General features: G+C 52.1%; 1 protein-coding gene across 6 annotated transcripts in view; it reads right to left on the bottom strand.

Moving 5' to 3' along the window:
* The window catches only part of CHCHD6 (coiled-coil-helix-coiled-coil-helix domain containing 6), a 100,293-nt gene that overhangs the window by 51,719 nt on the left and 22,057 nt on the right, over positions 1 to 26,517 (bottom strand). For all 6 annotated transcript variants that reach the window (XM_043443077.1, XM_043443078.1, XM_043443080.1 and 3 more), the window contains exon 4: positions 25,782 to 25,926. In XM_043443077.1, coding sequence (XP_043299012.1) covers positions 25,782 to 25,926 — 145 coding nt within the window. The remainder of the gene's footprint in view (positions 1 to 25,781; positions 25,927 to 26,517) is intronic.

Genomic DNA, 26,517 nt, shown 5'->3' with positions numbered 1-26,517 from the left:
TTGTCCTTAAACTCTACCTTCACTTCTTCACTCAAGTTGGTTTTAAAACTTTATATAGCTAGCACAAGTGGGAAACCGTGATCATGTACAGAAGCCATAGTGTGGAGAGACCCAGGAGATGCCCTGAGCTCTGGGGGGCAGACCCAAATCTGACACACGCTGCCAGAGGGAAACTGTGTTACCAACACAAACGGCACCATGAGATGTTCCTTTCAAACAGTCAGATGGTAAAACAAGAGTGAGAAGGAAGAGCCCAGGCCCTGTGCAGCCTCAGTGCAGAGGCTCCCACAGGGCAGGCTGAGACTCAGGTAGCAGGAACATCCCGGTGCCTCGGGGAGTAGGGGGGAGTCAAAGATAAGGAAGACAAAGACTTCTTCTTGCCCTGGGGGAGTTTATAGCCTACTTAGGCGGAGATAAGTTTCATTGAGTCAGACAAGGCTGTGGTCCACGGGATCAGATCCCTTAGTTTTCTGTGATTTTGGTGCCACCCAAGACGGACGGGTCATGGTGGAGAGGTCTGACAAAACATGGTCCACTGGAGAAGGGAATGGCAAACCTTTTCAGTATTCCTGCCTTGAGAACCCCATGAACAGTATGAAAAGGCAAGAAGATAGGACACTGAAAGATGAACTTCCCAGGTCGGTAGGTGCCCAATATGATACTGGAGATCAGTGGAGAAATAGCTTCAGAAAGAATGAAGAGACGGAGCCAAAGCAAAAACAAGATCCCGGTGTGGATGTGGCTGGTGATGAAAATAAAGTCCAATGCTGTAAATAGCAATATTGCATAGGAACCTGGAATGTTAGGTCCATGAATGAAGGCAAATTGGAAGTGGTCAAACAGGAGGTGGCAAGAGTGAACGTTGACATTTTACAAGCAAGCCTGCTGCGGGGCCTCCGCACAGCTGAGCCGGCCCAGACTGGACAGCCAGGAGCCGAAGACCGTCCCCACCTGCAGGCCGCCCCAGCTGCCGTGTCTCCTGGAGGGTCTCAGGCCCCAGCCCCACCCCCCCCACTCACCTCTGATGCTGGGCCTGACCAGCTGCCCACTGTGAGTGTGTCCAACAGAGGGAGCTGGAAGGGGGTGCAGATGGAGTGGAGCACCCACCCCGTCCTCTGGCCTCCCCCCCGCCCCCTCTCTCACTGCACCCCTTCCCCAGCTGGGGGCCTCGGGCCACAGCAGCTGACTGCAGCCTGCAGCCTTCCCCACACCTCCCGGACAGACTTCACACACACCCTCCCTGAAGCCCTAGGCTTCCGAGGGGCCCAGTCTGGGGCTGAGACCTCTCCCCTGAGCCCCAGGCCGAGGCAGCGGCTGCCTGCTGGGGTGGCTCCTCCCTAGCACCTCTGTGCCCCATCTCGCCCTTCCAATAACCTAGTCAACATCTACTAGTCGCCAATTCTTGATATCAAATGCCCTGTTCAAATGACCCCTGTGGTTTCTGTCTCCTGGCTGGACCATGACCGACACAACAGCGGACCACTCACTCACCTTTCAGTTCTTGCTCAGAGAACAAGAAGAGGCATGTGACGAGGAGAGAGAAACTCAGGCCAATAAACACGAAAAACACTCCATCTCCACTCACAACCAAAGACACGGAAACTAACACTGTGAGACGCCAACTGCTGCCCATCAGATCCACCAAGATTAAACAGGCCAGCCATCCCCGGTGCCAGCACGCAACCTCCCACACCGCCGACAGGAACGCAGACAGGCAGCACCACACTGCGGAGAGGAGCCGGCAGCAGGCGTCTAGAATCTCTGATCTCCGAGTCTGAAAAAATAAGACACTGCAGGAGGACAGCAGCTTCTTCCTCTTCCTCTGGCCATTCAGCTAAGGCTTCTGAACATCACACACAAAACAGACCTGAGAGGTGGAGAGACTGCGGCACTTGCTAGGGTCTCAGGACAGGGCAGTGTATTTCCTGGTTCCTGTCTGCTCTCTATGTCCTGGACTGGGGGACACTCAGGGGGATGCCAGTGGGAGTGACCAAAAGCCCCCAGGAAAGCCAGCTTTCCCAGCTAGAGCAGCCAGGCAAGACACAGGCCGTCAGATGGGAGCCACCTGGCCCATGCGACACGGGATCCACCGCAGCCCACGCCCACCAGGCTGGCCCTGCCAGCGTCCTCTGAGGGGGCGAGGAGGCGAGCGTAGCTGACACCTGGCCAGTCCCCAGGTGGGGAAGCTGGTCTCCAGTCTCTCCCCCCCGCCAGGTAGTGTCACAGAGGCCATGGGGGGCCTAGATTCCTGGTTGCTGGCATGCACCCGTGTGATCAAAAGACACAGAACTACCTGTGACAGGGCATGACTCCCAGCTTTGACACTGCACTGCAGTTAGGCAGGATGTAACTCTTGGGGAAGCTCCAGGAAGGGTCCATGGGGCCTTGCTCCACCATCAGTGCAGCCTCCTGCGTATCCACCATTATTGCCCCAAACCGGTAAAAACAAAAAAGCCATACGAAGAAGCACGGGAGGACCTTCTAGGGAAAAGGACACGTTCTGTAATCTCAGGGAGGTGGTCGTGAGGTGGCTGTTAGATGTTACACTTGCCAAGGTCATCAAGTGGACACTCAAGAGTGTATAGACTTCATTGTATATACGTTACATCTCACTCAAGTTATTTAAAATAATGAGCTAGTTAAATACCTACATCCATTTCAATTCTAATAAAATATACAAACAAAAGTGACAGAAAATAAAGCTCCTTTTTCTATTAATAGAACACTGACAACTAACAATGTAAAGGAAATTATAAATATACAAAAGAACCATTTTGCAGCCACCAGCATATTGATTCAGATAAGAATCGGTAATGGAGAGAGCAGCTCCAAGCTCTCATCTTCCCACAAAAACTCGGAAAAAAAAAAAAAAGCAGAAACTCTCAGAGCCAACTAACAGCCACCGAGTGAATGCTGAATAGAGCAAAAGGCAGCATGAAAACAGCAGGAAAACTCAGTGGCATTCTCCAGCGCCCTCCTCATGGTTTCCAGCACAGGGCCCGGATCCAGGCTGCAGGTTCGCAAAGCAACCACGGACACAGAAATGTCTAGGCCAGGAGTAAGACACGTGCTCAGGCATGACTTAAGAAGCCTCTAACCTTTCACCTCGGGCTGATCTCTATTTCAACACAAGCTGGCTGGGTGCTGAAAGGGTTCCCCAGCACACAGTCGATCTGCAAGGACTGGGAAAGGGCTTGGGTTTTCTTTTCTTCTTCTATTTTTCTGGTGTTTTTGGTTTTGTTTTAATCCTTTGTCATAAAAGGAAGTGTCTATCAAAACACTCACTGAAGATAGCTAAAGAAATAGAGATTTCAGTAACTACACACAAAAGAATATAGTCTTTGCAAAAATAGTTTGGAAAAGTCATAAGGAAAGAGGAAAAACCTGACTTCCAGAGTTGTGACATTATCATATTCAAATGTCCAGTATGTAACAACAGCAAAAAAAAAAAAAAGAAACAAAAAGCTCAAACAGCATACAACAAAATTTAGAAGTGCAGCCCATTCAAAGGAAAATAACTGACAGAAACTATCTCCAAGAATGGCTTCCCAGGAGGCTCAGTGGTAAAGAATCCAGCTGCCAATACAGGAGACTTAGGTTCAATCCCTCAGTCAGTCAGTCAGTCAGTCAGTTCAGTTGCTCAGTCATGTCCAACTCTTTGCAACCCCATGAATCGCAGCACTCCAGGCCTCCCTGTCCATTACCAACTCCCAGAGTCTACCCAAACCAATGCCCATTGAGTCGGTGATGCCATCCAGCCATCTCATCCTCTGTCATCCCCTTCTCCTCCTGCCCCCAAGCCCTCCCAGCATCAGGGTCTTTTCCAATGAGTCAACTCTTTGCATGAGGTGGCCAAAGTACTGGAGTTTCAGCTTCAGCATCAGTCCTTCCAATTAACACCCAGGACTGATCTCCCTTAGGATGGACTGGTTGGATCTCCTTGCAGTCCAAGGGACTCTCAAGAGTCTTCTCCAACACCACAGTTCAAAAGCATCAATTTTTCGGCACTCAGTTTTCTTCACAGTCCAACTTTCACATCCATAAACGACCACTGGAAAAACCATAGCCTTGACCAGAGAGACCTTTGTTGGCAAAGTAATGTCTCTGCTTTTTAATATGCTACCTAGGTTAGTCATAACTTTCCTTCCAAGGAGTAAGCGTCTTTTAATTTCATTGCTGCAGTCATTATCTGCAGTGATTTTGGAGCCCAGAAAAATAAAGTCTCCCACTGTTTCCACTGTTTCCCCATCTATTTCCCATGAGGTGATGGGACCAGATGCCATGATCTTAGTTTTCTGAATGTTGAGCTTTAAGCCAACTTTTTCACTCTCCTCTTTCACTTTCATCAAGAGACTTTTTAGTTCTTCTTCACTTTCTGACATAAGGGTGGTGTCATCTGCATATCTGAGGTTATTGATATTTCTCCTGGCAATCTTGATTCCAGCTTGTGCTTCTTCCAGCCCAGCATTTCTCATGATGTACTCTGCATACAAGTTAAACAAGCAGGGTGACAATATACAGCCTTGACGTACTCCTTTTCCTATTGGGAACCAGTCTGTTGTTCCATGTCCAGTTGTAACTGTTACTTCCTGACCTGCATACAGGTTTCTCAAGAGGCAGGTCAGGTGGTCTGGCATGCCCATCTCTTTCAGAATTTCCCACAGTTTATTGTGGTCCACACAGTCGAAGGCTTTGGCATAGTCAATAAAGCAGAAATAGGTGTTTTTCTGGAACTCTCTTGCTTTTTCAATGATCCAGCAGATATTGGCAATTTGATCTCCGGTTCCTCTGCCTTTTCTAAAACCAGCTTGAACATCTGGAAGTTCACAGTTCATGTATTGCTGAAGTCTGGCTTGGAGAATTTTAAGCATCACTTTACTAGCGTGTGAGATGAGTGCAATTGTATGGTAGTTTGAGCATTCTTTGGGATTGCCTTTCTTTGGGATTGGAATGAAAACTGACCTTTTCCAGTCCTGTGGCCACTGATGAGTTTTCCAAATTTGCTGGCATATTGAGTGCAGCACTTTCACAGCATCGTCTTTCAGGATTTGAAATAGCTCAACTGGAATTCCATCACCTCCACTAGCTTTGTTCGTAGTGATGCTTCCTAAGGCCCACTTGACTTCACATTCCAGGATGTCTGGCTCTAGGTGAGTGATCACACCATCTTGATTATCTGGGTCGTGGTGATCTTTTTGTACAGTTCTTCTGTGTATTCTTGCTACCTCTTCTTAATATCTTCTGCTTCTGTTAGGTCCATACCATTTTTGTCCTTTCAGGAAAACCCCTGAAGGAAGAAATGGCAACCCACTCTAGTATTCTTGCCTTAAACAGTCCCGTGGACAGAGAAGCCTGGTGGGTTACAGCCCGTGGGGTCGCAGAGAGCTGGAAACAATCGAGCACCAGCACAATCCCCAAGAAAGCCCAGACGTGAGGCTTATTAAACAAAAGTCATTTAAATACACTCAAAGAGATAAAGGAAAGCATGAATGTCCAAAAACGCAAATCAGGAAAGTGACAGATAAACAAAAATTAGAATACCAATAAAAGATATAGGATCTATAAAAAGAACCAACTAAAAATTCTGTGGCTGAAATGAAAATTCATTAAAAGAGCTGAGCAAGTAGAAGAAGGAATTAACAAACATAAAGACAGGACAAATCAAAGTACTAAGATTGAGAAGAAGGAAGAACAGTGAACAAAGCGGAGGAGCCTGTGGGACGCTGACATCTGAATGAGGGGCGTATCAGCAGAAGAAACAGAGGCACAGAGAGAGTCTCTGAAAATCTAACGGCTAAAACTCCCCCAACTGATGAGATACATGAATCTACAAACCCAAAAAGCTCAAAAAATTTCAAGTATGATAAACTCAAAGACACCCGTACCAAGATATATTATAATCACACAACTGAAAAAAAGAGACAATCTTGAAAGCAGCAAGAAGGCACTGACTTGTTACACACAAGGGATCCTCACAGAGATTCACAGTTGATCTCGTATTGGAAAACATAAAGGCAAGAAGACAGTGGGAAGACACAATTCATACCGAAAGGGGAAAAAACCTTTCAACCAAGAATCCTATATCCAGCAAAAGTGTCCTTCAAAAATGAAGGAGAAGGGCTTCCCTGGTGGCTCAGAACCTACCTGCCAATGCAAAAGACATGGGCTCACCCCTGGTTCAAGAGGATCGCACACGCCAGGGAGCAACTAAGCCCATGCACCACAACTCCTGGGCCGGTGGTCTAGAGCCCAGGAGCCACAACCACCGAGCTCACATGCCACAACTACTGACCCCAGAGCCCGTGGACCCCAGAGCCTGTGCACCACAACTAGAGAGCAGCCCCCACTCACCACAACTGGAGAAAAGCCCGCGCAGCAATGAAGACCCAGCAGAACCAAAATAAATACATAAACTTTTAAACATGAAGGAGACGGACTTTCCTGGTGGTCGAGTGGTTAAGAATCCACTGTGCAATGCAGGAGACACAGGTTCTAGGTCAAGGAACTAAGGTGCCACATGCTGCAGAGCAACTAAGCTGATGGGCTGCAATGACTGAGCCCTGCACACCAAGACTAGAGAGCCCATGAGCCACAACAAAAGAGCCTGCACGACGCAATGAAGATCACCAAGTGCTGCAACTAAAATCCAACATAGCCAAATAAAGCAACTTTTTTAAAAAACGAAGGAGAAATTAAATTCCTATATGAACAAGGTCTGAAACAGTTCATTATTACTAGACTTCACCTATAAGAAAGGCTGCAGGGAGTCCTTCAGGTTGCAAAGAAGAGACACTAGAGGGCAACTTGAAACTGTATGAAGAAGTAAGACCCAAGGTAAATACACAGGTAGATAGCAGGGAGGGAACACAGCCCCAGCCTTCAACAGAAAATTGGATTAAAGATTTACTGAGCCTGGCCCCACCCATCAGAACAAGACCCAGCTTCCCCCTCAGTCAGTCTCTTCCATCAGGAAGCTCCCCATAAACCTCTTTTCCTTCTCCATCAGAGGGCAGACAGACTGAAAACAACAATCACAGAAAACTAACCAATCTGATCACATGGACCACAGCCTTGCTAACTTAATGAAACTATGAGCCATGCCAAGTAGGGCCACCCAAGACAGATGGGTCATGTTGGAGAGGTCTGACAAAACGTGGTCCACTGGAGAAGGGAATGGCAAACCACTTCAGTATTCCTGCCTTGAGAACCCCATGAACAGTATGAAAAGGCAAAAAGACAGGACACTGAAAGATGAACTCCCCAGGTCGGTAGCTGCCCAATATGTTACTGGAGATCAGAATAACTTCAGAAAGAATGAAGAGATGGAGTCAAAGCAAAAACAACACCCAGCTGTGGATGTGACTAGTGATGAAAGCAAGGTCTAATGCTATAGAGAGCAATACTGTACAGGTCCCTGGAATGTTAGGTCCATGAATCAAGGTAAATTGGAAGTGGTCAAACAGGAGATGTCAAGAGTGAACATTGACATTTTAGGAATCAGCAAACTGAAATGGACTGGAATGGGTGAATTTAACTCAGATGACCATTATATCTACTACTGTGGCCAAGAATCCCTTAGAAGAAATTGAGTAGCCATCATAGTAAATAAGAGTCCAAAATGCAATACTTGGATGCAATCTCAAAAATGAAAGAATGATCTCTGTTCATTTCCAAGGTAAACCATTCAGTATTACGGTAATCCAAGCCTATGCCCCAACCACTAATGCTGAAGAAACTGAAGTTGAACGGTTCTGTGAAGACTTACAAGACCTTCTATAACCAACACAGAAAAAAGATGTCCTTTGCATTATAGGGGACTAGAATGCAAAAGTAGGAAGTCAAGTAACAGGCAAATTTGGCCTTGGAGTACGGAATGAAGCAGGGCAAAGGCTAATAGAGTTTTGCCAAGAGAATGCACTGGTCATAGCAAATAACCTCTTCCAACAACACAAGAGAAGACCCTACACACGGACATCACCAGATGGTCAACACTGAAATCAGTTTGATTATATTCTTTGCAGCCCAAGATGGGGAAGCTCTGTAACGTCAGCAAAAACAAGACTGGGAGCTGACTGTGGTTCAGATCATGAACACCTTATTGCCAAACTTAGACTTAAATTGAAGAAAGTAGGGAAAACCACTAGGCCATTCAGGTATGACCTAAATCAAATCACTTATGACTATACAGTGGAAGTAAGAAATAGATTTAAGGGACCAGATCTGATAGAGTGCCTGATGAACTATCGACAGAGGTTCATGACATTGTACAGGAGACAGGGATCAAGATCATCCCCAAGAAAAAGAAATGCAAAAAAGCAAAACAGCTGTCTGAGGAGGCCTTACAAATAGCTGTGAAAAGAAAAGAAGCAAAGGAGAAAAGGAAAGACATGCCCATGTGAACGCAGAGTTCCAAAGAATAGCAAGGAGAGATAAGAAAGCCTTCCTCAGTGATCAATGCAAAGAAATAGAGGAAAACAATAGGATGGGAAAGACTAGAGATCTCTTAAAGAAAATTAGAGATACCAAGGGAACATTTCATGCAAAGATGAGCTCAATAAAGGACAGAAATGGTATGGACTTAACAGAAGCAGAAGAGATTAAGAAGAGGTGGCAAGAATACACAGAAGAACTGTACAAGAAAGATCTTAATGACCTGGATAACCATGATGGTGTCATCACCCACCTAGAGCCAGACATCCTGGAGTGTGAAATCAAGTGTGCTTCAGGAAGCATTACTACAAACAAAGGTAGTGGAGGTGATGGAATTCCAGCTGAGTTGTTTCAAATCCTAAAAGATGATGCTATTAAAGTGTTGTACTCAGTATGTCAGCAAATTTGGAAACTCAGCAGTAGCCACAGGACTAGAAAAGGTCAGTTTTCATTCCAATCCCAAAGAAGGGCAATGCCAAAGAATGTTCCAACTATCATACAATTGTGCTCATTTCACATGCTAGTAAGGTTATGCTCAAAAACCTTCAAGTTGGGCTTCAGCAGCGTGTGAACCAAGACCTTCCAGATGTACAAGCTGGGTTTATAAAAGGCAGAGGAACCAGAGATCCTTGGATTGGACTGGATCCAACATTCGTTGGATCACAGAGATAGCAAGGGAATTCCAGAAAACCAGTGACTTCTGCTTTTGACTATGCTAAACCCTTTGACTGTGTGGATCACAACAAAATGTAGAAAATTCTTAACAGAAGTACCAGACCACCCTACCTGTCTCCTAAGAAACTTGTATGGGGGTCAAGAAGCAACAGTTAGAACGTTACAGGGAACAACAGACTGCTTCAAAATTGGGAAAGGAGTACGACAAGACTATAAACTGTCACCCTGTTTATTTAACTTACATGCAGAGTACATCATGTGAAAAGCTGGGCTGGATGAATCACAAGCTGGAATCAAGACTGCTGGGAGAAATATCAACAAACTCAGATATGCAGATGATACCACTCTAATGGGAGAAAGTGAAGAGCAACTAAAGACACTCTTGATGAGGGTAAAAGAGGAGAGTGAAAAAGCTGGCTTCAAACTCAACATTCATAAAACTATGATCATGGCATCCAGTCCCATCACTTCATGGTAAATAGATGAAGGAAAAACAGAAGCAGTTGACAGATTTTCTTTTCTTGGGGTCCAAAATCACTGCAGATGGTGACTGCAGTCATGAAATTAAAAGACGCTTGCTCCTTGGAAGAAAAGCTATGGCAAGCCTAGTCAGTGCATTAAAAAGCAAAGACATCACTCTGCTAACAAAGATCCGTCTCATCAAAGCTATGGCTTTTCCAGCACTCATGTAGAGATGTGAGAGTTGGACCCTAAAGAAGGCTGAGTGCCGAAAAATAGATGCTTTCAAATTGTAGTGCTGGAGAAGATTCTTCAAAGTCCCTTGGACTGCAAGGAGATCCAACCAGTCAATCCTAAAGGAAATCAATCCTGAATATTCATTGGAAGGACTGAGGCTGAAACTGAAGCTCCAATACTCTGGCCACCCGATGAGAAGAGCCAACCTATTGGAAAATATCCTGATGCTGGGAAAGACTGAAGGCAAAAGGAGAAGAGTCCATCAGAGGATGAGATGGTTAGACAGCACCACTGATTCAATGGATATGAATTTGGGCAAACTTGGGGAGATAGTGGAAGAGAGCGGAGCCTGACGTACTGCAGTCCATGGGGTCGCAACGAGTCAGACACAACTTAGTGACTGAACAACATATACAAATGACTAAAGCAAGAAATAAAAGTGGGAACTGACTCTGCAAAAATTAAAGGGAGTGAAAGAAAGCATTATAAACAACTGTATGCCAACAACTCAGGTAACCTAGAAGAAATGTACAAATTCCTAGAAATACACAAATTGCTTAAACTGAGTCAAGAATAAATAGAAAATCTCAAAAGACCTATCACAAGAAAGATGTTGAAGTCAGTAATAAAAAACCTCCCACACAGAAAAGTCCAGGACCAGACAGACTCACGGGTGAATTCTACCAAACAGTAAAAGAATTAATCCCAATCCTTCCCAAACTCTTCCCAAAAATGAAAGAGAAGGCCACACTTTCTAACTTCTTGTACGAGACTAGATAACTCTGATGCGAAAGTCAGACAACAACATTAGAAAAGAAGATACAAGCCAATGTCCCTTAAGAACATAGAGGCAAAAAAAAAAAAAAGAATATAGAGGCAAAATCCTTAACAAAATACTATTACACTCAATAGTAAGCCAAACTCAACATTACAGTCTAAGAATTACACACCATGATCAAATGGATTTATATCAGAAATGCAAGGCTGGTTCAACATGAGAAAAAATTTTCGATATAATGTATTGCATTAACTGAAAAAAAGGGAAAACACATGTAATCATCTCAACTGATGCAGAAAAGGCATCTGAAAAAACCCAAAGCCTTTTTATATTAAAAACTTTCAGAAAAGTAAAGAATAGGTGAACACTTCCATTAGCTATTAGTTCTAATAGTTACAGCTATTATTAACTCTAAGGCTATTAAAACTAATGAATTCAGCAAAATTGGCAGGGTACAGGGCCAACACTCAAATATCAGCTGCATTTCCACACACCAGCAATGAACAATCCAAAAATAAAATTAAGAAGCAATTTCATTTACAATAGCATATAAAAGAATAAAATACCAAGTAATAAATTTAACAAGAATATGAAAGAATTATACTCTGAAAACTACAAAACACTGGTGAAATTTAAGTGAACTCAATAAATGGAAAAGCACCTGACATTCATGGTTGCAGAGAATTAATATTGTTAAGACGTCAGTGTGTGCAGGCATGCTACGTCATTTCAGTTGTTTGACTTTGCAACCCCATGGACTGTAGCCTGCCAGGCTCCTCTGCCCACTGGATTCTTCAGGCAAGAATACTGGAGTGGACTGCCATGCCCTTCTCCAGGGGTTCTTCCCAACCCAAGGATAGAACTCACATCTCTAATGTCTCTTGCATTGGCAGGTGGGTTCTTTACCTCTAGCACCACCTGGGAAGCCCTAAGATGTCAGTACTAACAGTTTAATGAAAACGAAAGTGAAAATCACTCAGTCATGTCCAACTCTTTGTGACCCCATGGACTATACTGTCCATGAAATTCTCCAGACCAGAATACTGGAGTGGGTAACTGTTCCCTTCTCTGGGAATCTTCCCAACCCAGGTCTCTCTCATTGCAGGCAGATTCTTTACCAGCTGAGCCACCAGGGAAGCCCAAGAATACTGGAGTGGGTAGTCTATCTCTTCTCCAGCGGATCTTCCCGACCTAGGCATCGAACCAGGGTCTCCTGCATTGTAGGTGGATACTTTACCAGCTGAGCTACCAGGGAACAGTTTAATAGTATCCTCCTAAACTTCATGTCCATTAGAACTTTAGAATGCAGCCTTACTTGCAAAGACGTAATTGTTACGATGAAGTCACAATGGATCAGGGTGTGTCCTAAATCCAACATGACTGGTGTCCTTACAAGAGGGAGATATGGACAAAAAGACACAGAGGGAGGACAGTCACGTGAAGAGGGAGAGAGACTGAAGCCACGCCAAGCACATGAAGGGCTCCCAGTCAACACCAGGAGGTAAGGGGACGACATGGAGCAGATTCTTCCCGAGATGTGTCAGACCCATCATGGCCTTGAGAGCCCTTCCACTTGTCTGTGAGGCCATCCCGGTTTGTGGTACTTTGTTACGGCAGCATTAGGACACTAATAAACTGTATAAAGCAATCTTCAGGTTCAATGCAATCCCTATAAAAATTCCAGTATCTTTCTTTCCTGTTAATGAAAAATCAATCCTTCAGTTCATATGGAACTACAGGGGGACCGAACAGCCAAAACAATCTTGAAAAAGAAGAACAACACTGAAAGACACACTGCATTTACAGTTTCCTGCAAAGCTGCTGCAATCAAAACAGTGTGGTATCGCCGTAGGGGTAGACAGAGGCCACCCGAACAGAGCTGCAAGTCCAGAAGAAAACCCGTATCAGTTCAGTTCAGTCGCGCAGTCATGTCTGACTTTTTGCGAACCCATGAACTGCAGCATGCCAGGCTCCCCTGTCCATCACCAACTCCTGGAGCTTACTCAAACTCATGTCCATCAAGTCAGTGATGCCATCCAACTATCTCATCCTCTGTTGTCCCCTTCTCCTCCCACCTTCAATCTTTCCCAGCATCAGGGTCTTTTCCAATGAGTCAGCTCTTCCCATCAGGTGGCCAAAGGATTGGAGTTTCAGCTTCAGCATCAGTCCTTCCAATGAACACCGAGGACTGATATCCTTCAGGATGGACTGGTTGGATCTCCTTGCAGTCCAAGGGACTCTCAAGAGTCTTCTCCAACACCACAGTTCAAAAGCATCAATTCTTTGGCGCTCAGCTTTCTTTATAGTCCAACTCTCACATCCATACATGACTGCTGGAAAAACAATAGCTTTGACTAGATAGACTTCTGTTGGCAAAGTAATACCTCTGCTTTTTAAAACGTTGCCTAGGTTGATCATAGCTTTTCTTCCAAGGAGCAAGTATCTTTTAATTTCAAGGCTGCAGTCACCATCTGCAGTGATTTTGGAGCCCAAGAAAATAAAGTCTGTCACTGTTTCCATTGTTTCCCCATCTATTTGCCATGAAGTGATGGGACTAGATGCCATGATCTTCTTTTTCTGACTGTTAGTTTTAAGACAACTTTTTCACTCTCCTCTTTCACTTTCAACAAGAGGCTCTTTAGTTCCTCTTCACTTTCTGCCATAAGGGTGGTGACATCTGCATATCTGAGGTTATTGATATTTCTCCTGGCAATCTTGATTCCAGCTTGTGATTCATCCAGCCCAGCATTTTGTATGATGTACTCTGCATATAAGTTAAGTAAGCAGGGTGACAATATACAGCCTTGACATACTCCTTTCCTGATTTGGAACCAGTCTGTTGTTCCATGTCCAGTTCTAACTGTTGCTTCCTGACCTGCATATAGATTTCTCAGGAGGCAGGTCAGGTGGTCTGGTATTCCCATCTCTTTCAGAATTTTCCATAGTTTGTTCTGATCCATACAGTTAAAGGCTTTGGCGTAGTCAATAAAGCAGAAGTAGATATTTTTCTGGAACTCTGGTGCTTTTTTGATGATCCAACAAATGTTGGCAATTTGATCTCTGGTTCCTCTGCCTTGTCTAAATCCAGCTTGAATATCTGCAAGTTCACAGTTCACATACTGTTGAAGCCTGGCTTAGAGAATTTTGAGCATTACTTTGCTAGCGTGTGAGATGAGTGCAACTGTGCAGTAGTTTGAAACATTCTTTGGCATTGTCTTTCTTTGGGACTGGAATGAAAACTGACCTTTTCCAGTCCTGTGGCCACTGCTGAGTTTTCCAAATTTGCTGGCATACTGGCATATAAACCCATATATGTGTGGCCAACTGATGCTGGGCAAAGGGGGAAAAACAATCCAATGGAGAAAAAACAGTCCCTTCAACAAATGGCACTGGGATAGCTGGATGTCCACTTGCAAAATGATGAAGTGTTACCCCTACCTCACACCATATAAAAAATTAATTCATAATGGACCAAGGATCAAAACCATGAAATTCTTAAAACACAGGGATAAACTTCATGATCTTTTAATTGGAAATAGATTAGATGTGACACTAAAGGCAGGAGCAACAAAAGAAAAAATAAGTTGGACTTTGAAATTAAAAACTTTTTGTATTAAAGGACATTACCAAGAAGTTATCAAACAAAACACAAAATAGTCTGCAAATCATATATGAGTAGGAACTTATATCTAGAACATATAAAGAACTCTTACAATAATATTTTTAAAACAACAGTAAAAAAAAGGGCCAAAGAATCTAAATAGACATTCCTCTGAATAAGATATATAAATGTCTGAATAGTGCATTAAAAGATGCTCAACCTCATTACTTATCACAGAAACGCAACTCAAAACCACAATGAAATACCATTTCACACCTGAATGGCTTTTTCAGAAAACAGGATGGCTATTTAAAAAAACAAAATGGAAACAGAAAAGGATAAATGTTGGTGAGAAAGTGGAGACATTGGAACTCTCACACGTTGCTGGTAAAAATGTAAAATGGTGCAGCTGCTATAGAAAACAGCATGAGAACTTTATGCTCAAAATATTAAAAATAGAATTCCCATATGATCTAGCAATTTCACTGCTGGGTACATACAGCAAGAGAACTGAAAGCAGAGTCTGGGAAAGATCTGCACACCCATGTTCACAGCAGCTATATTCACAACAGCCAAAAGGTGGAGGCAACCAAATGTCTGCGACAGGTGGATGAATAAACAAAACGGGGTCTACACACACAACGGACTGTGATTCTGCCTTTGAAAGGGAGGAGGTTTGACACCTGCCTCAACACGGATGACCCTGATGACATCATGCCGAGTAAGGCGAGCCAGTCAGGACAGAGTAAGCTCTGTCGGTGTGACTCCACGCACACACGGCCCCCGGGGCGGTCGGGTTCATAGAGACACCGCGTGGAACAGGGGCTGCCGGGCTGGGGCGAGGCTGGGAGCTCCCGGCCGTGGGGACAGGTTCTCTGTGTAGAAGGGTGAAGAGTTCTGCAAAGCTGCAGTGGTGACGGCGGTACCACTGTGAACCATCTCAGCGACACTGAACTCTACACGTGAATGGTTAGAATGGCAGAGTTTATGAGATATGTACTTCACCACAGTAAAAGAGCGATTTTAAAATGTGAAGAACACTATGAAGAGAGTAGAAAGGCCCTGGCTAAAAGGCTGGAAATGGCACACCGTACAGTCCCAAAGCATGACCCCAGATTCCCGACACTTCTGCGAGGGGGAAGGAGCTGTAGGACAGAGAAGTCCGGCCCACCTCACCTCACCCGAATGAACAAGCCTGACCCGCACATGGAGACAGGTGGCATCACATGCCCCTGAGGTCATCACCAAGAGGAATGCAAGCTCTGACCTGAACTTAATCGTGAGGGATGACCAGACGCACCAAACTCAGGGACACGCTAGAAAACCCCAGGCTCGCACCCCTCAGCACCACCAGTAACAGGGAAGGGTGCCCAGCGCTGGTGGCTGTTCCACAGACAGAGGGACATCGGGAGGCGCAAGTGCCCGCAAGGGGAGGCCCCATGGCCCAGCCTGAGATGTTCGGTGGTCAGTCCTCAAGGACACGCCCAGCCTCCATGTCAGATGCAGGGCACTGTCAGCTTGCCATCGTCAGGGAGGATAATGCTCTTGTTCTCAGGAGATGAGGTCCTTGAAGATGTGGATGAGAGGACAGTACCTGCAAGGACCTCATAGGACCAGCGGTCAGCATGGCGGTCAGCACGGGGCTGCAGGAAGATGACCCCAGGGAGACGACCCCATCATGTGGCCCCAAAGTAATGGTTGCCAGGAGCAGCCGGAATCAGAGCCACAGGCCAGGGAGAAGCTGGACGTGGGAGGTCAGCAGCAGGGCTGGGCTGGGGTGTGGAGGAGCTAAGCCACTGCAGAGCCCAGAGGAAGAGCAGAAACCTCCAGAGTGCCTGAGGCCACCCTGGAAGCCAAGAACGGAGCTCAGCCCTCCCTGAACTCAGCAGCAGTGACACAGCCAGGCAGAGGGTGGACGCGCTAGGGGCGGGTGCCCAGGCTCGGCCTGAGCGAGGTCAGCACGGCCTCCCACTGGGGCCTCTGCAGACGGCCACCTCCCCGCCCGGGCACCACCACACACAGCGGCTGGAGCAGCAGAGCCAAGGGCCGAGGACGAGTCAGTCATGAACTGGCGTAACAGAAACAAGAGCTCACTTCGAGCTGGGAGGAAAGGCGGGGAGCGACCCCATGAGGGCCCCTGAAAGGCCCTCCCCACACACCGCCCTCTCCCCAGCTCGCTTCCCCAGAGGAGAGCCTCGCCCTGCCCTGAGCCTGCTTCCAGGCTGGATGGCCGGTCAACGAGATGCAGTGGAACATGCTCTGATTTGCTCTGAGACATGAGATGGAGTTCAACACCACTGTGATTTGTGATGCCATTTATATAATTAAACATACAGACAGGGGTCTGGGAGGTGGGGTATGGCTAATGGAGTTACAGAGCTGCTAAAAATAGCAGGCAGCTGCCGGCTGGAGGGGACACGGGGTGGCATCTGCTGACGGGCACTGATGGCCACAGGAAGACCTGCCAACTCACCCAGGGTCTCCTCTCTTTAGCTGTGCCTTTTAATCAAGATTTTAAAGTTCCCAACAGACATGGAGCAGCAGCTGCTGGCAGCCTGTTTCACAGACGACAAACTTAAGGTTACAACAGGGCCACACAGGGCTTGTGGAAGAGGTCAGCTTGTCCTGAGCTCCAGCTCAGAGACCTGCCGACAGCCTGCAGCCCCCACAAGGTCTGACGTAGGTCCACCCAAGCCAGCGTGGAAGCTGGCGTACAGGTCTGGCTGGGTCTGTTGACGCCAAATACTTTCTTTCTCCTCCAACTCCTCCTTCTCTTCTAAGTCTGAACACTTGCCAACATGTAAAGGTTCCCATAAACCCCCACACCCAGCTCAGCACCCCCGGGGCAGGCAGCGCAGGGGCCGTGTGAGCCCTGGGGACCCAGTCCTCCCGGCCAGCTGTCCTCTAAGCCCCCTTAGAACAGGCTCGCGTTTCTGGCTGTGCCACCACATGGAGTCTCTGCAGGACGCCCTGTACTCGGTGAGCCCCATGCTTCCCACCCGGTCCTGGAGACGCCTCTCCAGGCCGTGGGCGAGGATGGTGACAGGGTCTGTGTGTCGGGAACAGGAGTCAGGAGTCTTCCCAGAGGAGCCCAGCTCCTCCTCAGCCCACGGTCTCTCTCCCCGACCGTCTCCAGACGGGGCAGAGCCTTTCTTTCTGCAGGCAGTGTCCCCAAGTACAACTGCCATTTAATGGAGGAAATCGTCAGTACTGTCTGATTTTTTTAAGGATTCTTACCCATGAGGAAATAAACAGGGGGAACATGCAGAAGCGTGTGACCACTGGCCAGTGTGCAGGCATACGAGGGCACAACCCAAACCCGTGGGACGCCATCCGGCCTCCCCTGACAGGACACGCAAGGTCTCAGGCCCAGGTCAACAAGGGGCTGTGATCAGCTGAACCCAGGAGGCGGATGGGAGGAGGCCGCAGCTAGTAAGCACCTGCTGCATGCCCTGCTCCTGCCCCCACAGGCCCCGCCTGGCCTCGCCACCCACTCCCCGCCTCCCCAGCGCAGCGCCAGCCCCCCATTCTCCCACCGGAAAGTTGCTTGCTGGCTCCTTCACTTCCCCAACACCCCGCTCACCCACCACCTCGCCACTTTTCAGCATACCCATGGCCCCGTGGAGGGAGGAAAACGTCCTGCGACCATGCGAGGCAACAGCCGCAGGAGAACACAAACGCAGGAAAGGCACAGAGTTAACGAGTCGTGTGCTAACGTGAATCCCACCTCAGAAGATGGAGCAGCGCCCCGAACCTCCACCCTCCCACCCCTGCTTTCTCCTCCAACACCTACTGCCTGCCCCTTCTCCAGGGCTTGCTGTGTGCTCCCCACCGTGTAACACACAGAACGCAGGGCCAGCGCCATGCTGCGGGGACGGGGCAGCAAACCCGTGTGCTCCCCACAGCCGCGGCCTCGGGGCTGCCCAGCCCATGTGGGCCTCACAGCGGCGCTGTGACCCCAAGGAGCTGGGTGAAGCACAGCATCCAGGGCCCATCACCTGTGCCCAGGCCCCCCAAGGAGGGCTGGGGAAAGGGGAGCTGCCGGCACCTGCACCAGGGTGTGGGCCAGCCAGCCCCCAGCACCCGGGGCCCCTGGCAGGGCTTCTGTAGGCAAGCAAGACACGTGTCAGTGGTGAGCACCCACCCCCAGAGCGGAAGTATCTGACAGAACCACCCCAGAGCCTTCAGTACCATCCCCCGACCGGGATTCCAGCCCACAGAGCAGCTCGGGAGGCTGAGGATCCTGGCCACACGCGGGGGTGTCACCTGGGGCCTGGCCCACCGCAGGGCTCTGAGCAGTGACCCCTGGAGCCTCACACGGCAGGACCGAGTATGTCCCTGCCCCACGGGCGGGGCATCCAGCGCTGGATCGGAGTCAGGAAGGGCCGGCCGGGGTGCCTGCAGCAGGCAGAACCTGAGCAGGTCACAGCACGAGCCCCCCGGGTGCTGCATGCACACCTCACACATTTAATGAGAACAAACTCTCACACACTGAGTTTGCAAGTAAAAGGAACAACTACTACTCTTTTCTTAGACTAATGGAATGTTCCATTTACCCCCCAAGTCATACAAATATATCTGTACTTAATGAGACAGTTGTGCCTACCTGTCAGGCCTAAATAATCGGGCTGCCAAAAAGAGAGCTACAGTAACTCAAATACAGATACACTGCAGAATCCCTGGGGAGCCGGGTGACACTAGAAGATTTCAAGGAGCGTGTAAGACAGCGTGTAAGGGCGCGTGTGCGGCCCAGCCCCAGAGACGACCCCGGCCAGCACGCCAGCCCAGCCCCAGAGACGACCCCCGCCGGCACACCAGCCCAGCCCCGGAGACGACCCCGGCCAGCACGCCAGCCCAGCCCCAGAGACGACCCCGGCCAGCACACCAACCCAGCCCCAGAGACGACCCCCGCAAGCACGCCAGCCCAGCGCCAGAGACGACCCCGGCCAGCACACCAGCCCAGCCCCGAGACGACCCCCCAAGCACACCAGCCCAGCCCCAGAGACAACCCCGGCCAGCACACCAGCCCAGCCCCGAGACGACCCCCACAAGCACACCAGCCCAGCCCCAGAGACGACCCCCACAAGCACACCAGCCCAGCCCCGAGACGACCCCCACAAGCACACCAGCCCAGCCCCAGAGACAACTCTCGCCAGCATGGCCAGCCCAGAGCCAGGACAAACTCCAGGGGCTTCCAGACACGGGTGGTGGCTCAGGTCCTCGGACAGGCCTGTCCCTCACTGGACCCCAGACCCCCAGGGGGACAAGCTGTGCCAGGCGGGCTGGGAACCAGCTCTGCAAGGTCCAATATTGCACAGCGCCTCCCGCCAAGTCCCTCCACCACATGCCAGCCAGAGCAGGCCGTACGGGACTGGAGTCTCCTGTACCCTCCCCTCCTAGACGTCCTCTGGTCCCTCTGCGCCTGATGTCCACCCCGCGCTCACCCTGGTGCCAAGAGCGTCACTCTCCACCTCCCGAGGCTCCTTTCTCCCTGCAGACTCCCTCCCCAGATGCCAGAAGACAACCACCGCTCAGACACAGCCACAGGCTGCAGCCCTGCCTCCTCCTGGTGGCCACACCCCCATTCACTGGCAGCTCCTTACCCAGGGCCCTTCCAAGGGACAGCCTGCAAGTCGCCTGCCTTCAGTTTAGCTTCAGTGCAGTTGGTCCATCGTGTCCGACTCTTTGCAACCCCATGAACTGCAGCACACCAGGCCTCCCTGTCCATCACCAACTCCTGGAGTTTACTCAAACTCACATCCGTTGAGTCAGTGATACCATCCAACCATCTCATCCTCTGTCGTCCCCTTCTCCTCCCACCTTCAATCTTTCCCAGCATCAGGGTCTTTTCCAATGAGTCAATTCTTCACATCAGGTGGCCAAAGGATTGGAGTTTCAGCTTCAGCATCAGTCCTTCCAATGAACACCGAGGACTGATATCCTTCAGGATGGACTGGTTGGATCTCCTTGCAGTCCAAGGGACTCTCAAGAGTCTTCTCCAACACCACAGTTCAAAAGCATCAATTCTTCAGCGTTCAACTTTCTTTATAGCCCAATTCTCACATCCATACATGACCACTGGAAAAACATAGGCTTGACTAGACGGACCTCTGTTGACAAAGTAACGTGTCTGCTTTTTAATATGCTGCCTAGGTTGGTCACAGCTTTTCTTCCCAGGAGCAAGTGTCTTTTAATTTCATGGCTTCAGTCACCATCTGCAGTGATTTTGGAGCCCAGAAAAATAAAGTCTGTCACTGTTTCCATTGTTTCCCCATCTATTTGCCATGAAGTGATGGGACCGGATGCCATGATCTTAATTTTTTGAATATTGAGTTTTAAACTAGCTTTTTCACTCTCCTCTTTCACTTTCATCAACAGGCTCTTTAGTAGTCCTTTAGTCTCTTTAGTTCTTTAGTTCGCTGCGGTGGCTGAAGACCAAATCCCTGTGGAGGAACGCGGTCCCTGAGGGGAACCCTGGGGCCCAGCAGGAGTGACACAGGCGCAAGTCCCCACGCAGGCTTCTGCTTGGCAGCTGAGCGGCTCAAAGCAGCTCGCTGTGCAGAGGAGCCACCAGTAAGAACGTTCCTGGACAGGCTGGCCTCTCGCCCTGCTCCCTCCTCCACCAGCACCAGCTCCTGGAAAGGAGCGCAGCCCAGACAGGGCTGCTGGGTGTCCCGGTCCAATGGGCACAGGGTCTGAGCGCCCGCCACAGCCGAGCGGGGTGCAGGGGCTGAAGGGGACACGGAGCAGGCCTGACCCCGAGCCCGGAGGAGGCAGCGTGCCCCTAGTACAGGGCGCACCAATGGCCGTTTCCATCCACCTGTAAAGAGACTGAAGCCCGGGCCACAGGATGCCGGGGCCCCTGGGAACTCTCAGCCAAGGGAAGCTGCCCCTGCAGAGGGCCCAGCCGCTCCACTGGGTCTCTTGATGCCCCAGGTCCAGGGTGGTTGGGCTCAGGTATGCACTGGAGTGCCACAGCCCACAGTGGAGACAACCAAGCCTGCAGCCCGACTCCCCACTCATAGGGAAGGTGGCATGGGAAGGCTCTGGGCAGTGTGCCCATCTGCCAGAGAGAGAGGGGAGGCGGAGGAGCGGCAGGAGCTGCGGGTCTCCATCTGGGAGAAGGCCAGGCCTGATCAGGCCGAGGCGCCTGAGCTCTGTGGCGTTAACCTGGGACCCACCCAGCGGCCAATGAGCTGAAGGCGCTCCACAGCTGAGCAGGGGCCATGGCCTCCAGGTGCGCGCCTGCAGACCCCGCCTCATCAGCCGTGGGGAGAGGGCAGCAAAGTGCCCGTACCCTCAGCAGGGAAGTCCGGTTCAGAGGCAAACTGGAGGCTCCTGACACCTGACAGCCAGTCACTCCAGGAAGGTCTTGTCACCAACATTGACTGATCTCTGGGCCATGGAAAACCCCGGGGTGGCCAACACCCCAGCGTCCACTGGTCCACCACAGCAAAGCCAAGGAGACGCTGCCCACGGTGCCGGGCCCAGCGGAGGCACTTGCCAAGGGAAGAGCCACCTCATCCGCACCCCGCCACCAGCAGGGAAGACCCCCGGATTCAGGGGGGCCGCAGGCTGCTCGCTGGCCGGGAGAGCCGCGACTCTCCTGCTCCAGGATTAAGCGGCTTATGGACAGGAGCTTTCCACCCGGTCCCACTGCTGCTGCCTGATGGCCGCCGGGGCCTCCTGGAGAGAATGTGGCAGCGAAAGGCCCCCCCCCCCGGGTGGCCCCACGGAGGGCTGGAGGGCAGGTGGCACCCTTCCCGCTGGACAGACCCGGCCCCGCCCCCGGGAGGACACAGGCCGGGGCCTCGCTCGCAGGCGCAGGTGCAGGCGGGGCCAGGCAGGGCGCAGCCTCCCGAGGTCCTGTCCTCCTGCCCGTGACTCCCGCAGCCGTCCCCTCCCCCCCCACCCAGCGGGGCCCAGGACTGCCCCCTCATGGGCCCAGCACGTAGGACAAGAGAGGCTGCGGGATGTGGCCCGGTTCCCAAGGGCACCGGACACTGGTGTGGCAACAGCCACAGCCACCGCCCGCCACGGTGAGGGCGTGAGAAGCAGGAGGGTGGCCCGGTTCTCCCCACCTTCCCAGACCCACGTAGGCAGGACCGCCCGGACTCCCGGCCCCTCGAGCACGGGCAGGGCACCGGCAGGAACCAGGGACCCGTCTGGGCCGGACTCTGCCGTGAACTCTCTAGGATGGAAACCCTTCTCCAGACCCGCAAAGGAGCAAGCATCACGAGGCATGAGGAGGGTCTCTGGGTTGGGCGGGGTAGTGGGAGCTGCAAGGAAGCGTGTGTACCCCCCCCACCAAGCTGACAGGAGGGAGACGTTCTGTCAGCCCCAGGAGCCAAGCACCAAGCCCCTCCTGTGCGTGATCTCAAGACTCCGCGGACAACCGAGGGGCCTCCTGGGCACAACCACCGCCCCTTAAGAGAAGGGCCTACAAGAGACAAGTGGCAACCAAGGAGGACAGCCAGGACGCAGGGCTCGTCCCAGGAGTCTGGCTCCTGAACCCAGGCTAGGTCACAACCTCCAACACCAGGTGCCGGACACCACCAGAATTTTCAGTTCTCCACCCTGCAGTCCTAGAGAACCCGCACGGCTCATCCAAAGGACGCCCGGCCCTCAGATACCTGACTGAGCGCGTGCACCACGGCCCACGCTCCCAGGGGAGGACCACCAGACCCGGCCCGCCACCTGGAGGAAGTGCCCTGCACGGGGCCTCCCCTCACACACCTGCTCCCGGTCCTCACGGATGCTGGGACCTGGGCCAGCCCGCCTGCCTGAGGCACGAGGGCTGACAGGAGGCCGCACGGGCCCCCGGCCCCTCTGGTGGCCATGTCATGCCCGCCCGCCTGCCCACAGCCCCACACACCTGTCCCCTGCTGCTCGGGCCCCCTCCCGCCCTCTCTCCAGGCCACCGCGGCCTCTCAGCAGGACTCTGGCAGTCTCCTGTTGATCTCCACACAGAACCTTCTGGAAACCATCCCAGGCACGACTGCATCCGGCCACGTGCCCCCAGGCCCACGAGCACCTCCATGCGCTGCCCTCTCCCCAGGCGTGGCCCCAGCTCCCCAGCTCACTGAGCCTCCGGCCCCAGGACCCCGGGTGTCCCCCACCACGACTCAGGTCTGCTCCCCAGAGAAGGCCTCGTGGGTGTCCATCTAACGGGGTCCTGCTCCTCCTCTAAGTTCCTGGCCCTCAGGAGCCTCAAGCTTCCCTGCCTGTGATCTGCTGCACGTGCACCCTCTAGGGTCTGTCCCGCTCGGCCCAGCCCGCAGCCCCCAGCGGAACAGGACAGGATGGGAGGCAGGAGGAGCTGGCAGAAACGGGTGCAGAGGAGAGTTTAAAGGCCAGGCAGCAGCTTCCTGTCGAGGAATCCAGGGGGAAACGTGAAGAGAGTCACCAGATTTGTTGAGTCTGAGATCAAAGTGCCAATGGGTGTGAAAACCCAACTGCAAAGAGTTTGAGAAACCAACTCTGATCTCCAGACACCACAGCTAAGGGCCGGGACGAGGGGACAGGGCAGCTCCAAGGGGCGGCCGCTGGGACAAGGCAACTCCTGAGGGGCCAGGGAAGACGGGGTTGGGGGTGGGGGGCGGGGCAGGCAGGATGGAGTCAGTGGGTGTGGACGGGCTGGCACAGCACCACGTGGGGTGAACGTGGGCCCCGGAACAGAGCCAGCAGATGAGGGAGCTGGAACAGGGACGGAGCTCAGCACCTGCGCCCCACCTGCGGCCCATCGGGACCCCGCCCAGGGCCCCGGGGGCCAGGCGCAGAGGACAGCAGTGGGGAAGACCAGGGGAGGCGGGTTCGAGCCTCTGGGGCCTTCGGGGGCAGGCTTCCCCACCCCTGCTCTGCCAAGCTCCTCTCAGAGGTATGCAGATAACAGCCCCAACCGCATTCCTGAGCTGCTTACAGATGTTGAAAGCACCACGAAGGAGCCACAAAGGCCTGTGACCTCATCATCAGTCCAGCAGAGAACTGTGCACCAGCTGATCAAAGGCCCTGCGACCCCCCACCCACCCCCACCCAACCTGACCTTTAACGATGCTCTCCTGAAACCCTCCCAGGAGCTGTGGGTGGGGAGGAGTTGAGCCACTGTTTCCTTGCTCCGCCCTCCCTGCAATAAGCCTTTCTCTGTTTCCAACTCCAACGGCCCGTTTGTTCCACCTTCCTGTGCTTCAGATGATGAAGGTAGGGTCGGGAACACGCACGTGGGGGACCACACCTCCACACGCAGCAGCTCACTGCAGCAGCCCTGCGCGCAGAGTAGGCCTTCAGAAGCAGGTCACAGATGTGACTGCCTTTCCTTGTCATTGGCTTTATGAACTTTCTCCAGTAAGGAGCTCAATCATTCTCTCATGCAGAAGAGGACTAAATAGCCACGCTACAGAAGCCAGAGCAAGGAGCACGCTGAATGCCCGCGACTCAGCACCATGGACAGGGACCCTCCAGCTGGCAGCAGGCGCAGGGTCGGGGCCCCTGGGGTCAGGAAGCAGGGAGGAGAAGGGCCCAGCCAGGACCCAGGCTCCCCTGTCCCACTTGCAAGGACCCGGGGAAGGAAAGAAAACCCTCTGCCCAACTCAGGTTCTGCTCCCATCCTTCCCCTTCTTCCTAAACCCTCAACGTACAGTTCTGACAACACCTCCGCTGAAACAGCTGCGAGCATAGGACCACACTGCAGGCGATGCCGCGGCCTCGCTACCCTCCGCCAGAGCTCCGCTGGAGCTCTGACCGCGCCTCTCAGCGTCTGCTCAGGCTAATCCATTGCCTGACCTCCAGCCAAAGCCCAGGCATCCAGAGGTGCAGGAGGCGGCAGCCACACAGCCTCCCAGAGGCGCTTCTCCCGGTCGGCGCCCCTATGGTGTGGAAGCCCCAGGCCGGCCCCCACACCCCCAGCACTGCACGACCTGGGTCGGGCATGACTGGCTACCCTGGGCCCTGTGCCCAGACCCTGTCTGGACCGGAGCAAGGAAAACAGCCACCAGAATCCCACCTAAGGACCCACAACAGGAAGCAGTGAGCTCCCAAAGGGAGCGGGGCCTCCAGCTGCACTGGGAAGTGGACGGTAACCAGTGGAGAGCGGGGCCTCACAAGGGGCCCTGCAGAGATAAGGTGGCCTCGGGCCCCATGGGCTCTGCGTGCTGGCAGAGGGCACCATCCACCCGGACGTCCAGGGGAGTCTTCACTCTAAAGCTGCCCTTCATGGAAAGAAACCCAGACCTGTGCTGGAGGCAGGAGACCCCTCCCCCTGTGGGGGGTCTCCTCTGGGGACGCTTGGGGGCGGGGCCGGAGGGGAGCTGGGACGCCCAGGACCCCGGTGAGAGCCGTACGCAGGCTGCAGTGCTCACCAGGCCTCCGTCCAGACTGAAGAGCCCTGAGCGTCCTGGCCAGGCCCTGCCCACCTGGCTGCTGGGCTGCCTGCCCCCGGCCGTCTCCACGGTGACAAAGCCCGGCTACAGGACCCTGGTTCCCAATCCCTAGGGCACCCTCCCCATGGAGGAGAAGCCGTGACTCCAGACCGACGCAGGTCCAGGGCTCGAACTCTGCTCCCTGGACCAGCGGAGCCAGGAGGGCCGCCTGGGGACCCGCACTCACCAGCTGGGCCGACCGCTGCTTCTCCTGGTCCGCACTGCCCTCCCCACGCCGCAGGGTCACGCTCCGGGGCTTCGCAGCTGCCTCTCTGTCTGTCGTGGCCACACGGACCAGCTCGTGCTGGAGCACAGCCTGCTCCCGGTCACACCTGGGCCAGGGGAGAGATGGAGACACAGATGCAGGCGCGGCTCACGCAGCTGTTGGGGCAGGGACGTGAGGGCCGACAGGACGCCACAGCCACCAGAAAGGGTCAGGCACCAGCGACGGTCCCCCGGGGTTGGGGGGACACTGCCACATGTCCTCAGACAGCTGAGGAGCCGGACACCCAAGGCCCAGTGAGAGATCCGCAAGGCAGGGGTCCAACCCCACTCTCCGAGGCCCCTTCAGAGATGGGCAGGGAACAGCTCACCTCTCCACCCCACCCCAGGACTGCAGGGTCAGGAGCAGTAGCCTTGGTTCTCAATGGCCAACTCTCCGTCCTGAACGCGTCCCTCCCCTTGGACCTGTTTCTAGTCTCCCTAGTAAGATCCTCCTAGAGAAAGAAACAAGCGGCTGAGAAGGTCTTAGAAGTGCTCTTTATTGGGGGGGGTAAACAACTCAAGAGTGAAAAAGGCTGTGGCAGTTCAGCCCAGAGGGCACAGCGGGCACGAGGCCCTGAGTGCCACACTCTCTGCCACACCACAGCCCCAAGACCGAGGACCAGACATGGGGCCTTCAGCAGGAAAAATGCTCACAAGGC

This window comes from Cervus canadensis, chromosome 22, assembly GCF_019320065.1.
Source record: "Cervus canadensis isolate Bull #8, Minnesota chromosome 22, ASM1932006v1, whole genome shotgun sequence".
NCBI lineage: Eukaryota > Metazoa > Chordata > Mammalia > Artiodactyla > Cervidae > Cervus > Cervus canadensis.
Note: the sequence above shows the minus strand (reverse complement) of the source record. Positions and strands in the feature narration are given on the sequence as shown.